Source organism: Oncorhynchus masou, chromosome 23, assembly GCF_036934945.1.
Source record: "Oncorhynchus masou masou isolate Uvic2021 chromosome 23, UVic_Omas_1.1, whole genome shotgun sequence".
Taxonomy (NCBI): domain Eukaryota; kingdom Metazoa; phylum Chordata; class Actinopteri; order Salmoniformes; family Salmonidae; genus Oncorhynchus; species Oncorhynchus masou.
In genome coordinates, this window is record NC_088234.1 from 40,207,203 (window position 1) to 40,224,475 (window position 17,273).

The 17,273-nt window shown below is 42.8% G+C and overlaps 1 protein-coding gene across 1 annotated transcript in view; it reads right to left on the minus strand.

Annotated features, from left to right (window-relative positions):
* Window positions 1–17,273, minus strand: part of abcc2 (ATP-binding cassette, sub-family C (CFTR/MRP), member 2) — a 66,250-nt gene that overhangs the window by 11,174 nt on the left and 37,803 nt on the right. Inside the window, exons 21-28 of the mRNA XM_064932068.1 lie at window positions 16,841–16,949; window positions 15,237–15,456; window positions 14,878–15,032; window positions 14,477–14,632; window positions 8,160–8,359; window positions 6,373–6,499; window positions 4,988–5,089; window positions 430–573 (exon numbers count right to left, since the gene is read on the minus strand). Coding sequence (XP_064788140.1) covers window positions 430–573; window positions 4,988–5,089; window positions 6,373–6,499; window positions 8,160–8,359; window positions 14,477–14,632; window positions 14,878–15,032; window positions 15,237–15,456; window positions 16,841–16,949 — 1,213 coding nt within the window. The remainder of the gene's footprint in view (window positions 1–429; window positions 574–4,987; window positions 5,090–6,372; window positions 6,500–8,159; window positions 8,360–14,476; window positions 14,633–14,877; window positions 15,033–15,236; window positions 15,457–16,840; window positions 16,950–17,273) is intronic.

Genomic DNA, 17,273 nt, shown 5'->3' on the forward strand with positions numbered 1-17,273 from the left:
TCCAAACACAATAATACACTTCAGTATTATTACTGAATACTTATTATAGGTCCCATTAGTTTTCTTTGCACTTAGACTGTTACAGTATATACATTGTTTCTTTGTCGACATGTTATGTGAAATATGATACCAGACAGTGGGGTCAAAATGATTGACAACCTTGATAAAGATTAGCAATAATGACTGTTTGAACCCTACCTTTGAGGAAAATTAATATTATTTGTTAAACAAAATCTCTTTCTCTGAGCAATTGTATTAGTATAAAAATAGTATGATAATTTACAGAAAATGTGCATACAATATAGCTCTGTATTTGAATTATTCATTTTATACAGTAATTATTGCTCAACTTTATCAAGGGTGTAAATCATTTCGGACCCCACGGTATGTGTATTGTCTGACGCTGGTCTCTCTGTCTCTCTCACCCACCTTCTCTGTGCTGTCGATGTCGCAGGTGATCCCGTGCAGCACCAAGTCCAGTTCAGGTCGGTAGCGGACCTTGAAGTTTTCGAACCTCAGCCTCCCAGCCTCAGGCCACTTCTCTGGCGGTCGTATCTCTGACAACCAGTCCGCCTGTTCAAACACACATACACGTTTCATATACAACTCCACCTAACAAAGACACATACACGTAGCACACAAACACACGCGTTTACCAAAACTAGCTTAAGAAAACTGTCACACGGAAATGGATCGGCACACGCACGTTCTAAAACAGTGTGTCTGAAGCATTGGGCAAACGCCAGAAGTCAGTGCCAGCGTGCTTTCACATCTTCCTCTTCCTCAAGTTTTGTTTCCTAGTTTTTCCCGGTTCTGACCATTCAGCCTGCCCTGACCCCATGCCTGCCTGCCATCCTGTACCTGCCTGACTCTGACCAGATTACGAGTCTCTGCCTGCCCTGACCCCGAGCCTGCCTGCCGTCCTGTACCAGCCTGACTCACGAACCTCTGCTTGTCCTCTACCTGCCCTTTGCCTGCCTCATGTTTATAAATTATCTGAGAACTGTACTATCCACCTCCTGTGTCTGCATCTGGGTCATATCCTGAGTTGTGATAGTACGAACTGGCCATGACTGATCCAGCAGACTCGAACCAGCTCCACAATGCCGTCTCCTCCCAGGGAGCCACCATTGGAAGACACAAATTACTTCAAGGTCTTCTGGGAGGACTCCAGACCTTGGCGGAATGCCAGGACCGTGCTTTCAACATATTGCTGAAGCAATTCCACGGTTTGTCTGTGAGGCAGCCCGCCAATACAGTAACACCCCTAGACTGTCAAATACCCCGCTACCAGCGGTATTTCTACCCCGGCGTCCCAAGAACCCCACTTACCTCCTCCGGAGAGCTACGCTGGAGATCCCGGATCCTGCCGGGCATTTCTCTACCAGTGTACCCTCATCTTTGAGCTGCAACCCTCTTCATTTCCCTCGGATCGCTGGAGGATAGCGTACGTGATAACGCTAAAGTCCGGGAGGGCTCTTGCCTGGGGTACGGTGGTGTGGGAGAAACAATCCACCGTTTGCCTCAGACTGGAGGAGTTTGTGGCGGATGTATGTAAAGTGTTCGATTCTCCGTTGTCCGGGAGGGAGGCAGCTCGTAAGCTTCTCCAACTACGTAAGGGTTCCCGTAGTGTGGCAGAGTGCGGGGTAGATTTTCACATGTTGGCGGCTGAGAGTGCCTGGAACCCGGAAGCCCTGTTTAACGCATTCCTTCACCGATTATCGGAGGTGATTAGATTATAGACGAGCTCGTAACCCGTGAGCTGCCGCTGGACCTTGACTCCCTCATAGCCTTGACCATCCGGATTGATGGGCGGTAACGGCAACGTAAAGAGGGAGTCTGTTCTCTTTCGATGACGCTTGTCCTCGATTTACACCTTGCCTCCGAGAAATCCCAGAAACCCACATTTCCGAGTAGATCTGATGTCACCCGAGTTCTCTCAGAGATCACGAGGGCTGTTGAGACGTCTCCTCCGGAACCCATGCAACTGGGCAGGGCTAGATGGTCTCCTGCTGAGCGCTTACGCAGACTTAACATCCAGAGCTGTCTGTATTGTGGAGCTACGGGACATTCTTTATCTAGTAGGTACTAGTACGCTGATGAGCAGTACGGAGAGTTTCCCGTCTTCCATTTCTCGTACCCCTATCCATGCTCCCCTGTTGTTGGGTGACCGGTCAAAGTCTCTTCAGGTGCTCATAGACTCTGGGGCCGACGAGAGCCTTAAGGACGCTACCCTGTTGTCGGAGCTCGGAATCCCTACACAACCCCTCTCCATTCCCATGGAAGTCAGAGCATTGGATGGGTGCTCTATTGGCAGAGTTACCCACACTACGTGTCCCATTAACCTCTTGATGCTATGGGGGCGCTATTTCATTTTTGGATAAAAAGACGTGCCCGTTTTAAGCTCAATATTTTGTCACAAAAAGATGCTCGACTATGCATATAATTGATAGCTTTGGAAAGAAAACACTCTGACGTTTCCAGAACTGCAAAGATATTCTCAGTGGGTGCCCTAGAACGGGAGCTACAGGCAAAACCAAGATGAAACGGCATCCAGGAAACCAGCAGGATTTTTGAGGCTCCGTTTTCCATTGTCTCCTTATATGGCTGTGAATGCGAGAGGAATGAGCCTGCCCTTTCTGTCGTTTCCCCAAGGTTTCTGCAGCATTGTGACGTATTTGTAGGCATATCATTGAAAGATTGACCATAAGAGACTACATTTTCCAGGTGTCCGCCCGGTGTCCTCCGTCGAAATTGGTGCGTCTTTTTCAGCTGCTGGTATTTTCCATGCGATTCTGAGGGGAAAGCAGGCTTCCACGAACTGCATATCAATGAAGAGATATGTGAAAAAACACCTTGAGGATTGATTCCAAACAACGTTTGCCATGTTTCGGTCGATATTATGGAGTTAATTCGGAAAAAGTTTGACGTTTGGTGACTGAATTTTCGGTTCGTTTCGGTAGCCAAATGTGATGTACAAAACGGAGCGATTTCTCCTACACAAAGATTCTTTCAGGAAAAACTGAACATTTGCTATGTAACTGAGAGTCTCCTCATTGAAAACATCCGAAGCTCTTCAAAGGTAAATGATTTTATTTATTTGGTTATCTGGTTTTTGTGAAAATGTTGCGTGCTAAATGCTACTCAAAATGCTAAGCTAGCTTAGCATACTCTTACACAAATTAGTGATTTGCTATGGTTCAAAAGCATATTTTGAAAATCTGAGATGACAGTGATGTTAAGAAAAGGCTAAGCTTGAGAGCAGGTGCATTATTTTAATTTTATTTGCGATTTTCAGAAATCGTTAACGTTGCGTTATGCTAATGAGCCTGAGGCTTTATTCATGATCCCGGATCCGGGGTGGGGAGTATCCCTGACAGTGTCGGGTAATCACAGCGAGTTTATGCAGTTCCTACCCATCGGATCCCCTCATGCACCTGTGGTTTTGGGGTTTTCCTGGCTCCAGAGGCATAATCCACGGATCGACTGGCTTACTGGTTCTATCCATGCACATTGCCTGAAGTCGGCGCTGCCTGCCCCAGGACGTCTTTCTGTGGGCTTGGGAAAAGCCCCAGACCTCTCTGCCATTCCCGCGGAGTACCAGGACCTCCGGGAGGTTTTCAGCAGGCCAGTGCTACCTCGCTTCCTCACATTGGCCCTGTGAATGCACCATCATTCCTCCTGACAGAGCTGATATAACTGAGTCAGGTTTGTAGGCCTCCTGGCTCGTACACGCTATTTCAGTTCTGCCCACACATTTTCTATAGGATTGAGGTCAGGGCTTTGTGATGGCCACTCCAATACCTTGACTTTGTTATCCTTAAACATTTTGCCTTTGGAAGTATGCTTGGGGTCATTGTCCATTTGGAAGACCCATTTGCGACCAAGCTTTAACTTCCTGACTGATGTCTTGAGATGTTGCTTCAATATATCCACATAATTTCCCTCCTCATGATGCCATCTATTTTGTGAAGTTCACCAGTCCCTCCTGCAGCAAAGCAACCCCACAACATGATGCTGCCACTCCCATGCCTCATGGTTGGAATGGTGTTCTTCGGCTTGCAAGCCTCCCCCCTTTCCTCCAAATGTAACGATGGTTATTATGGCCAAACAGTTCTATTTTTGTTTCATCAGACCAGAGGACATTTCTCCAAAAAGTACGATCTTTGTCCCCATGTGCAGTTGCAAACCGTAGTCTGGCTTTTTTATGGCGGTTTTGAAGCAGTGGCTTATTCCTTGCTGAGCGGCCTTTCAGGTTATGTCGATATAGGACTCGTTTTACTGTGGATATAGATACTTTTGTACCTGTTTCCTCCAGCATCTTCTCAAGGTCCTTTGCTGTTGTTCTGGGAATGATTTGCACTTTTTGCACTAAAGTGTGTTCATCTCTAGGAGACAGAACACATCTCCTTCCTGAGCAGTATGACGGCTGTGTGGTCCCATGGTGTTTATACTTGCGTACTATTGTTTGTACAGATGAACGTGTGGTACCTTCAGGTGTTTGGAAATTGCTCCCAAGGACGAACCAGATTTGGAGTTCTTGGCTGATTTCTTTTGATTTTCGAAATGATGTCAAGAAAAGAGGCACTGAGTTTGAAGGTCGACCTTGAAATACATCAACAGGTACACCTTCAATTGACTCAAATGATGTCAATTAGCCTATCAGAAGCTTCTAAAGCCATGACATAATTTTTCGGGAATTGTTCAAGCTGTTTAAAGGCACTGTCAACTTAGTGTATGCAAACTTCTGACCCACTGGAATTGTGATACAGTGAATTATAAGTGAAATAATCTGTCTGTAAAGAATTTTGGAAAAATGACTAGTGTCATGCACAAAGTAGATGTCCTAACCGACTTGCCAAAACTATAGTTTGTTAACAAGACATTTGTGGAGTGGTTGAAAAATTATTTTGAACGACTCCAACCTAAGTGTGTGTAAACTTCTGATGTCAACTGTATCTGTCATTCTCATTGAACACACACAGACCTCATTCTCCAACTCCGTGTACTCGCTGACTCTCTCCACAGCTACGATGTTGGTCTCCAGTTCTGACGTCATCCTCACCAGCCAGTTCAGTGTCTGGGTCACCTACATGTCAGGGGTTAGGGTCATTACCATCAAGTCATCATCACTTCATTATCATTCCATCATCCATAAAATCCATTAAGTGCTTTTTGCAAATACACATGTCAGGGAGTACTCAACAGTAACCCAGGACTTAACCCTGATTCATCTCCTTACATAATAATAATACATTAGTATTTTTCATCACAGGATCATCTCAAAGTGCAAACAAAATAAAGTAATATTAATAATATATTCAGAATGTATGACCAAGTACCACTGGGGCCTTCAGTTTAACAGAACTGAATCAGAGTTCAGGTTTGGTTAGATGGTAACACAATGGCACTTACATTTGAGAGCATCTACTCTTGATATTTACAGTATACTGTGTGTGACTTCTGCTGTCAGAATATGATGATCGCATATAAAAGACAGGTCTAGATGCACAAGTTACATTGGATGCGTTTACACAGGCAGCCCAATTCAGATATTTTTCCACAATATTTATTTTAAATAATTGGGCAAAAGATCAGAATTGAGTGTTGTGAAGGGTCATAGCACTGTAACAGGACACCTAATTGCTCCCAATTACCCCAGGCCACGCCCCTTGCCTCCACACCTGTTTTCTATTCCCTAGTCATCTCTTCTCTGCTGTCACCCCTCTCAGTTCCCTATATAAGCAGAATATACAGTACATGTTAAAGCCCATATTTCCCCCATAGCCACCTGGCAGTTCATTGCCATGAATGCACCGTTTATGTTTCTGTTTTTAATGTTTCCATTTTGTATCTCATCCAACCTCCCTACCTACCTACCTACCTACCTACCTACCACACTACCGGCCCTACCAAACCTCCATTCCAAAACCCTCCCCCATGTGCCTCTGTGTTCGTGTTCAACTCTAAACCTGGATTACTTATCTCCATCTCCTCATTCTGACCGATACCACGGTGGCAGCTCAAACCCTAAACCAGTTAGTCCCTTTGAAACACCTCATACAGTCCTTCATTTTACTGAGATTTGACCATTGAAAGCACAGCTCAACAGTCCTCAACAAAGCACTCCTCTCTCTGGTATAGTACAGTGAATTAGGAGATAAATAATCGGTTCCCCAAGGTCATATTCAGTAGGCACAACACAGAAGAACACTGTTTGTGTGTGTGTGTGTGTGTGTGTGTGTGTGTGTGTGTGTGTGTGTGTGTGTGTGTGTGTGTGTGTGTGTGTGTGTGTGTGTGTGTGTGTGTGTGTGTGTGTGTGTGTGTGTGTGTGTGTGTGTGTGCACGCGCGCGTGCGTGTGGTGTACTCACGTTGAGGGCATAGGAGATGGAGAGGCCGACCAGGCCACTGTCCAGAGAGTCCCGGGCAATGACAGCAAGCAGAGCTGAGAAAAACACTACCAGGTTACCAAGGAACTCTAGACGGATGGCCAGCCACCTGCAGGACAGAAAGACAGACATTTCATACAGACAGCCATTACAGACAGACAGACAGACATGACAGACAGACATGACAGACAGACAGACAGACATGACAGACAGACAGACAGACAGACAGACAGACAGACAGACAGACAGACAGACAGACAGACAGACAGACAGACAGACAGACAGACAGACAGACAGACAGACAGACAGACAGACAGACAGACAGAAGATGAAGGTAGACAAACAAGACAGACAGACCACAGGCGGCTGCTGGCACCTTAATTGGGGAGGATGGGCTCAATCTTTACTAACGACATGTCACTGGCTTTGAGTGTCTATGTATGCTGATGACTCAATAATATACACATCAGCTACTACAGCAACTGAAATGACTGCAACACTTAACAAAGAGCTGCAGTTAGTTTCTGAATTGGTGGAAAGAAATAAGTTAGTCTTAAATATTTCAAAAACTAAAAGCATTGTGTTTGGTACAAATCATTCACTAACCCTAAATCTCAACTAAATCATGTAATGAATAATGTGGAAATTGAGCAAGTTGGGGTGACTAAACTGGTTGGAGTAACCCTGGATTGTAAACTGTCATGGTCAATAACATTGGGAGAAGTCTGTCCATAATAAAGTGTTGCTCTGCCTTCTTAACAGCACTAACAACAAGGCAGGTCCTACAGACCCTAGTTTTGGACTACTGTTCAGTCATGTGGTCAGGTGCCACAGAAGGACTTGCAATTGGAATTGGAAAAATTGCAATTGGCTCAGAACAGGGCAGCACGGCTGGCCCTTAGATGTACAGAGCTAACATTAATAATATGCATGTCAATCTCTCCTGGCTAAAAGTGGAGGAGAGATTGACATCATCACTAATTGTATTTGTAAGAGTTATTGACATGTTGAATTCACTGAGCTGTCTGTTTGAACTACTGGCACACAGCTCAGACACCCATGCGTACCCTACAAGACATGACACCAGAGATCTCTTCACAGTCCCCAAGTCCAGAACAGACTATGGGAGGCGCACAATACTACAGAAGAGCCATGATTACATGGAACTCTATTCCACAACTTTGATGAAATTTGATGGAAAAAAAAAACAGATAAAAATACACCTTTTGGAACAGCGGGGACTGTGAAGCAACACAAACACATGTATACAAACACACCATAACGTACGCACTATACACACATGTACACATGGCTTTTGTGGTAGTAGAGTAAGGGCCCGAGGGCACACACTTAATGTGTTGAGAAATCTGTTGTGAATGTATTGTAATGTTTTTAAAATTCTATAACTGCCTTAATTTTGCTGGACCCCAGGCAGAGTAGCTACTGCCTTGGCAGCGGCTAATGGGGATCCATAATTAATAAAAATACAAATAGTAATGGCTGGAACGGAATAAATGGAATGGTATCGAACGCGTCAAACAAATTATTTCCATGTGGATGATACCATTCCATTTACTCCATTCCAGCCATTATTATGAGCCGTCTTCCCCTCAGCAACATCCTGTGAGACAGAGAGACAAGACTGACAAGACAGACAGACATTTAGTCAAACATCAGACATCACAGATTCACCATAACATTTCAGACAGAATGGAACTCATATTATCCCGTGCTGTTTTGACATGAACAAAACTGAGTGTGTTCCTGACCTGTTCGAGATGATCCACAGGTAGACCGACTTGAGGTTTTCATCAATTATTTTCTCATTGTGTTTGAGGAAGCGTTCCTGGTGTCCATAGGCTCGGATGACCGACAGACCAGACACTGTCTCTCCAAAGTGAGAATAGATGGGAGACCGAGACACAGAGTCCAGACGACGCAGCTGCCGTGAGCTTGCCACGTAGAAACGCTGAGGGGAGAGAGTGGATGGAGGAGTGAAGGAGAGAGAGAGAATAAATGATTCACAAATCATATACTGAAGTGTCACTGACCACGTTCAGATGCACACCAATATCCCGTTATTATTTGGGATACTCAAGTATTCCGTTTTTGTGTTGACGCATAGAAACATCATATGCTGTTTACAAAACCCCAAATAAGCTCCTATCCCTGTTTTGAGAAACCCAAATAAGATGCCTGGGGTATGCTGATCTTAGACGGACATTGTGGCATGTGAACATCTTATCCCGCTTAATGTAGTTTTTGCGGTTTGCGCAGGCTCAGTTTTGCATAGTATCACCTTTGAAGTTCGGATGGGAACAGTAATAGTTGGAATAGTAACTGAAGTCTGAACACTGACTGTAGGCCTCACATGTAGCCTATTACAGTATTAACTCCTACAGAGTTAAGCGTTTCTTGGAGTAAAATTATAGACCGAATGTTCATTTTGTCTCGGGAACAGGAGTGGAGGAATATAATTTCTTTCATCTTGAGAAAATGTGAGCGAATGCACATGTAGGTTCCGTCTTATGTAGACTAAAAGTTCTCAAAAATGCAGCAACATAAAAATGGACCGTATTTAACTTTCAACCACATAAAATATGCATCCAAGACGAACTGAAATACTATCAGAAACATGTTGTATCGTTTTCAAAGCTTTTCATTTCCTTAAAACCGGTCAACAAACTGATGTAATTTCAAAATTATACACAGAAATCTCCCTGGTTTACCGATGTCAACTAGATTGTTGATAATGCATTCATTCTATCATTCATGAAATTCTTTAGAGCAAGGCTTTATTTAAGCAATAAGATGTATGTCATTTTTGTTTTGTTATTAAAGGTTAATAGATGACGTTATTAAGAAAACATTGTAACGTCAACAGTTTACCTAGTATATGTTTGATGTTTATACATTGTATGTTGTATGGAAAATGTCCAAATCAAAGAGAATGTTTTGGTAAAGATGAAATGTGATGTTAGTTGTCTAAAATTGGATTTGAGTAAAATCTAGACCTTGCCCTTAACTTGGTACGCCCAGAGAATTGCCCTAAAGACGGCTACGCCCACTTCTGACCCAAGGGTATAAAACCTGTGAGTGAAGAATGAACAGATCAGACTAAGTGACTCAAGCTGCAGCCGAGGTCTAAAAAGTCAACGAACCCAAAACGCAACACAAGTTTGAAGACAAAGAAATATTTTTCTACCCAAGCTACAGATGAGTAGCTGTGTCTAAGCGGGTGAATTCAAGTCGAACCACCTTGCCTCCACTCCCCATCGAATTGTGGTTTCGTTCCTAGGCTGTGAGCTCTGAGCTACAGAGCTGTCTGTCATCAGAAGAGCCCTTCCAGAGCAAGGGCGACGGAACAGACTCCTAAGCCAAAAGGATACTGACATCGTGAGGACAACGGAAGAGTTTTGCCGGAGAAGTGCGTAATTGAGCAGCCTGAACGGTCCACGCGGAGAATCCACGGAGACCTTCCCCACATAATTACACCATTATATTCTGACTCATAAGAGCGGCAGTTTGGGGCAAGTCTAGGGTTAGAATAACAAATTCACCCAAATGTATATTTCTCTCGTGTACTTTCTCTTTTTCTCTCTTTTTTAAATCCCCATTTTGGGTAACACGCGCCACAGTGTGTTGGCTTAATGAATTAATAATAGCTTTGATTCAGTTAATCACGCAATTAGAACCCTTTAATCATTCGATGAGCAACAGTCGTCACATTAACTAATACAATGTCACGACACTGCCCAGTTGATTTGTCTTTATGTAGGTACAAAATGTCTCTCCTTTTCTGTGTCGTTTATAGCAGCGCTAACATTCGTGATTTCTGCATGCCTAACGGTAACACTAGGCTCAGGTTGCTGGTTCACCTGCTCTTCATCTTGTTTTATTTTTTCCATAGCCTCTTCTTGTTGGCACCATTATTCAAACGTTCGTGGATAAAACAGGTCAAAAGTAATTTCACTTTAAAATCATCCACGAGTTACAGGTGCTAATGCTCTCAGCTGTAGAAGTATGAGTGGTAGTGCATTGCTAGTTAACGACGTAAACTATACCACTTTATATGAACGTGGCCATGTGCATGTTGTCTCATACTGTATAATGGGCAGGTGAGGCTTTAACAATGGGAATTCCAAACCACCCGTTGTATAATTAATATTCTAGAGCATCAAGTAATGACAGAAGAGAAGCTCCATGTATCTAATTATAGACAGGTTGACTAACATATATAGCCTATTATAAGCAGACAAATACTATATCTTAATGAGACTTAAAAAACCCATGTCAAAAGAGTCATTACGTTGTCCCTGGGCAAATTGGGAATATTCTGTTTATTTGTGGATATAGGGATACTCGTAAACAGGATATCAAAGGTGTATATAAACATCTTACACTGAATAAGACTAACCTTCCGGAATACCGTGTGCTTCCTTTTCTGCCCCCCCCCCCCCCCCCTCTTTTCCATCCTCTCCCTCCCCCATTCCTCTGTGTCAAAAATATGTACTGTACATAAACCCTAGATTGCTGATGCTACACTACATGACCAAAAGTATGTGGACACCTGCTCATCGAACAATAATATGGAGTTGGTCCCCCCTTTGCATCTAAAAACAGCCTTCACTCTTCTGGGAAGACTTTCTGGGCAAGGTGTGTCTGTCTTTGCGCCAAATCCCACATACTCAAATGGTCCTGCTGCCATGGTACCCGGAGCAGAGAAGGAAGTGAAGGTCACTTACAAGCTACAGTCTCCAGAAACATACAGCCAAAGTCAACAAACTAGCTAGCTATCTTGTTTGCAGATAAACTGTCATGGTAGCAGGGACAACGTTTTCTAAAAATGTCGATACAAATAAGCATCATTCTCGGTTCTTGAAATAGAAAAAGAAACAAGAAGACTGCTCATCATGACCAATCCAGAAACTGGATGAAAATGTATTTTGAAAAAAATGGAAGAGTGATACTGAAATGGCCACCGTTCTCATGGACAGGTTGGTAAGTGAGGGGTTGTGTTTTTAGCATCCTAGCTAGCTACGTTAGCTGCTAACCTTAGTGTGTTCAGTGTTAAAGCTAGCTAACACGGCTATTTAGCTACAGTGCCTTGTGAAAGTATTCGGCCCCCTTGAACTTTGCGACCTTTTGCCACATTTCAGGCTTCAAACATAAAGATATAAAACTGTATTTTTTTGTGAAGAATCAACAACAAGTGGGACACAATCATGAAGTGGAACGACATTTATTGGATATTTCAAACTTTTTTAACAAATCAAAACTGAAAAATTGGGCGTGCAAAATTATTCAGCCCCCTTAAGTTAATACTTTGTAGCGCCACCTTTTGCTGCGATTCCAGCTGTAAGTCGCTTGGGTTATGTCTCTATCAGTTTTGCACATTGAGAGACTGAAATTCTTTCCCATTCCTCCTTGCAAAACAGCTCGAGCTCAGTGAGGTTGGATGGAGAGCATTTGTGAACAGCAGTTTTCAGTTCTCTCCACAGATTCTCGATTGGATTCAGGTCTGGACTTTGACTTGGCCATTCTAACACCTGGATATGTTTATTTTTGAACCATTCCATTGTAGATTTTGCTTTATGTTTTGGATCATTGTCTTGTTGGAAGACAAATCTCCGTCCCAGTCTCAGGTCTTTTGCAGACTCCATCAGGTTTTCTTCCAGAATGGTCCTGTATTTGGCTCCATCCATCTTCCCATCAATTTTAACCATCTTCCCTGTCCCTGCTGAAGAAAAGCAGGCCCAAACCATGATGCTGCCACCACCATGTTTGACAGTGGGTATGGTGTGTTCAGGGTGATGAGCTGTGTTGCTTTTACGCCAAACATAACGTTTTGCATTGTTGCCAAAAAGTTCAATTTTGGTTTCATCTGACCAGAGCACCTTCTTCCACATGTTTGTGTGTCTCCCAGGTGGCTTGTGGCAAACTTTAAATGACACTTTTTATGGATATCTTTAAGAAATGTCTTTCTTCTTGCCACTCTTCCATAAAGGCCAGATTTGTGCAATATACGACTGATTGTTGTCCTATGGACAGAGTCTCCCACCTCAGCTGTAGATCTCTGCAGTTCATCCAGAGTGATCATGGGCCTCTTGGCTGCATCTCTGATCAGTCTTCTCCTTGTATGAGCTGAAAGTTTAGAGGGACGGCCAGGTCTTGGTAGATTTGCAGTGGTCTGATACTCCTTCCATTTCAATATTATCACTTGCACAGTGCTCCTTGGGATGTTTAAAGCTTGGGAAATATTTTGTATCCAAATCCGGCTTTAAACTTCTTCACAACAGTATCTCGGACCTGCCTGGTGTGTTCCTTGTTCTTCATGATGCTCTCTGCGCTTTTAACGGACCTCTGAGACTACCACAGTGCAGGTGCATTTATACGGAGACTTGATTATACACAGGTGGATTGTATTTATCATCATTAGTCATTTAGGTCAACATTGGATCATTCAGAGATCCTCACTGAACTTCTGGAGAGAGTTTGCTGCACTGAAAGAAAAGGGGCTGAATAATTTTGCACGCCCAATTTTTCAGTTTTTGATTTGTTAAAAAAGTTTGAAATATCCAATAAATGCCGTTCCACTTCATGATTGTGTCCCACTTGTTGTTGATTCTTCACAAAAAAATACAGTTTTATATCTTTATGTTTGAAGCCTGAAATGTGGCAAAAGGTCGCAAAGTTCAAGGGGGCCGAATACTTTCGCAAGGCACTGTAGCTAGCTAACATCTTCTGTATTCAAAATACTCAAAAAGTACTCAAAATAATCTTACGATAGCCACATCATGTAGCTACACTGCATGAACCCCACAAGATGCACAATGCCTTAATTTCAAATAGTTAACGTTAGCTAGCTAGAGCTAGATTTGCAGATTGTTGACATGAGTGTGTTTGGTTTGTAGATGATAATGCTAGTTAGCTAGATGGTCTACAGCATTTTCGGGCCAGAACCACCGCCAAAAAAATTCTCTCTTAACTTTCGGTACAGTAATATCAAACAAACATGTATTTTTCAGGGAGATACTGGTGGAGACAGTCTGACTTCAAGGGAAACTGAGGTTGTTTAAGTTGTGGGTGTGGAAAAATCAACACCAAAAGTGGTTATGCTTTGTGATTCAATAATTATTTTGTTGGTAATTTACCAAAATAGTTAACTTCATGAAGCTTGCCTGTTCAGCACATTGCCTATGTCGCATGGCATTGATTCCTACTTTGAACTTCCCAGCTTAAAGGACTGAAAGAATATTGAACATGGCCAGTCAAGTAAACAATGGCTCATCTGCATGGCATTATCATCTACAAACCAAACACACTTTATGTCAACAATCTGCATATCTAGCTTTAGCTAGCTAGCAACATTAGCTAGTTTAAATAAAGGCATTGGGTATCTTGTGGGGTTCATGCAGTATAGTGACAAGATGTATCTATCATTAGATTCCTTTGAGTACAAAACAGTCCTAATACAGAGTAACCATGTTAGCTAGTTTGAACATTGAACACACTAAGGTTAGCAGCTAACATACCTAGCTAGCTAGCATTCTAAAAATACAACCCAGCACTTACCTACAAGTCCATCTTTCAAAATGTATTGCAATGTTCATCTGGTTTCTGGATTGGTCTTGATTCAGATCCAAGAACTGAGAATTATGCCTATTTCTGTTGAAATGTTCTGAAAATGTTTATCTGCAAACAAGTTAGCTTGTTGGCATCATCTGCTCTGTGTTTGTTTCTGGCGGCTGTAGTTTGCAAGTGACTTTCACTTCCTCTCCAGCTCCAGGGCCATGATAGCAGAGTTGTTAGAGTGGTTAGGATTTAGCACAAAGACACAGCTTACCCAGAAGGCCAGCACAAGGCTATATACTTGGCAAAAATGTATGTTACCATTAATAAATGCATTTCTTTTGCTTCCCAAATGTTTTACAATGGAGGAGCGGTACAAAAATGGCTGCGCAGTGGCTTCAAAACAGAGCCCCCCTTGTTGTCATCTAGGGTTTATATACATCATTGCTCAGTCTCTTTCCCTCCCTCTTTCCTCCTACCCCACCCATCCACACACTCCTTTCTCTCTTTCTACCTGAACGAAGTAGTAGACCACAGCCAGAGGGATGATGATGGCAGTGAAAATGGGTGTGGCCAGGCAGATGACAAACAGTGTTCCAAGCACACCCAGGAAACACATGATCCACGAACGAAACGATTGGGGGATGGCCTCGTCCACTGTGAATATGTCCTACAACAGGAAACAGGATGCGACATCAAACGATAATTGGCATCACCAACCAGGATAAAGCGAAAGCAGGGGTAATGTAATATTCAAATATGCCAGGGCTACGTTCATTAGGGCAAGCAAACAGAAAGTGTTTTAAAACATTTTGCAAAAGAAAACATTTGTGACCAAAGTCCAGATAGTCCCTTTGTGTTTCAGTATGTTTTTTTGCTCATTTGGTACCTAATGAGCAGGTTTGTCCCCTATACCTTGGCAAAGCGGTTGACAACCCTGCCGGATGGCGTAGTGTCAAAGAACATCATGGGAACACGTAGAATGTTGTTGAGCAGCCGGGAGTGGAGGATACGAGACGCATTGATAGAGCCGTTAGCCAGGAGCAGGGTGCCCATGAATACAAATACACCTGTTGTGAGGAGAGGAGACCATTTTAATAAAGCAGGTGTGTGTGTCTTGGGGGGGGGTTGCAAAAAAATCTACCAAAAAGCACATTTCCATTTCTACAAATGGACAACACAGTATTATTATTCTCTCACTCTCACCTACTTCGTAAGGTGTCTTTAACATGGTCAATGAAGCAACTTTGCTCTTTCGCTTCTTCTCCTCTTACCTTGAGCCACGCCTAGCGCACCGAATACACCAATCCGAGTGTCCCTCTTCCAGTTGGGGTAGGTCTTATTGTAGTAATCCTCCGCGTCATTGGTCCAGTCACTCAGCCAGAGGTTCTGACCAATGAAGGCAACGTTCTGGATGAAGTACACTAGGAAGAACATGGTGGAGTAGCCCCAGCCCATTGCACGTAGGTACTGGAGATACACCGAGAACTTCACCTGGAGAGAGAAAAAGAGACAGAGAGAGAGGGAGAAAGATAAAGAGAGAGAAAAATATAATATTTCAGGCCAATAAAGCACCTTGAATTTAAATGAATTGAGGGAGAGACAACAAAGAGAGAATGATGGATGTATTTTAACTACAGTACCAGTCAAAAGTTTGGACACCAAGCGTCACATCTGGAGGAACCCTGGCACCATTCCTTTCCTGTGGCGGGCCTCATGAGAGCCAGTTTCATCATAGCGCTTGATGATTTTTGCGACTGTCCTTGACATTTTCCGAATTGACTGACCTTCATGTCTTGTAGTAATGATGGACTGTCGTTTCTCTTTGCTTATTTGAGCTGTTCTTGCCATAATATGGACTTGGTCTTTTACCAAATAGGGCCATCTTCTGTATACCACCCCTACCTTGTCACAACACACCTGATTGGCTCAAACGCGTTAAGAAGGAAAGAAAATCCACAAATTAACAAGGCACATCTGTTAATTGAAATTACAACCCAGGTGACTACCTCATAAAGCTGGTTGAGAGAATGTCAAGAGTGGCAAACCTGTCATCGAGGCTACTTTGAAGAATCTCAAATATAAAATATTTTGATTTGTTTCACACTTTTTTGGTTACTACATGATTCCATATGTGTTATTTCATAGTTTTGTGTCACGTCTACTACCGCTCCTCCTCTCCTGCACTCGACGTTGCCAGTTTATTCATTATTACGCAGACCTGCCATCATTGTTACGCGCATATGCACCTGATGAGACTCACCTGGACTCTATCACCTTCCTGATTACCTCCCCTATATCTGTCAATCCCTTTGGTTCTTTCCCCAGGCGTCATTGACTGTTTCATATTTGTATGCTACTCGTGGTTCTTGTTTTGTTCCATGTTTAATTTTCTTTTTTTATCACTCCCTGTACTTGCTTCCCGACTCCTAGCGTACACATTACAGTTTAGATGTCTTCACTATTATTCTACAATGTAGAAAATAATAAAAAATAGTATAAAAGAAAAAGAAAAACCCTTGAATGAGTAGGTGTGTCCAAACTATTGACTGGTACTGTATATACACTTCAAATAGAGAATATTTACTGTTAGATGGGCTTTTTTCTCTGAATGCTTTTTATCTTTTAATATTAAACAAATTATAATTTCAACAGAATGTATTGGGGTTATTACTACTATTATTACCACTAGAAGGACTCTTTGGAGTGCATATGATTTCTCATTCCTTGAATGACCAGTTGCCACTGAGTTTGTAGATTAGTGCATTTGATTTTGGGTTATTGCAGGGTTCTACAAACAGTAAGTGGTCTTACTTTTCCCACCTCCATACCAAGGCTCTAAGTCAATACAGGCCATAATACACAGCCCACAATATACCTGTCCCGTCTCCATGGTTTCCTTCTCGATCAGCCTCTGTCCTTTCTTGGTCTCGTCATCAGCAGGTGGCTTCGGTTTCTTTAGGGAACTGTTCTTTCTCAACCTAACACTGGGAAACACACACACACACACAGATTGTGAGAAGAGGTGTGTTGATGGAGAAAGTGTGAGTGTATATTTGAGAATAAACACAAACACTTAAATGTCAGTGGCATTGGAGGAGAAAATGTTATGAAGGTGGAATGAAGTAATATTGATTCTCACTGTAGAAGATGGAAGGATGGGAAAGAGAGAAGATGGAGTCATTCACAAATGATGCAATAAAGTGACAATGGCAGTAGGCCTATATACGGTCTCTGTCTCCCGCTCTCTCTCTCTCTCCAGCCTTCACTCAGTTTGCCGAGGGGTCATGCCATCAGCTTTATTCTGTTGT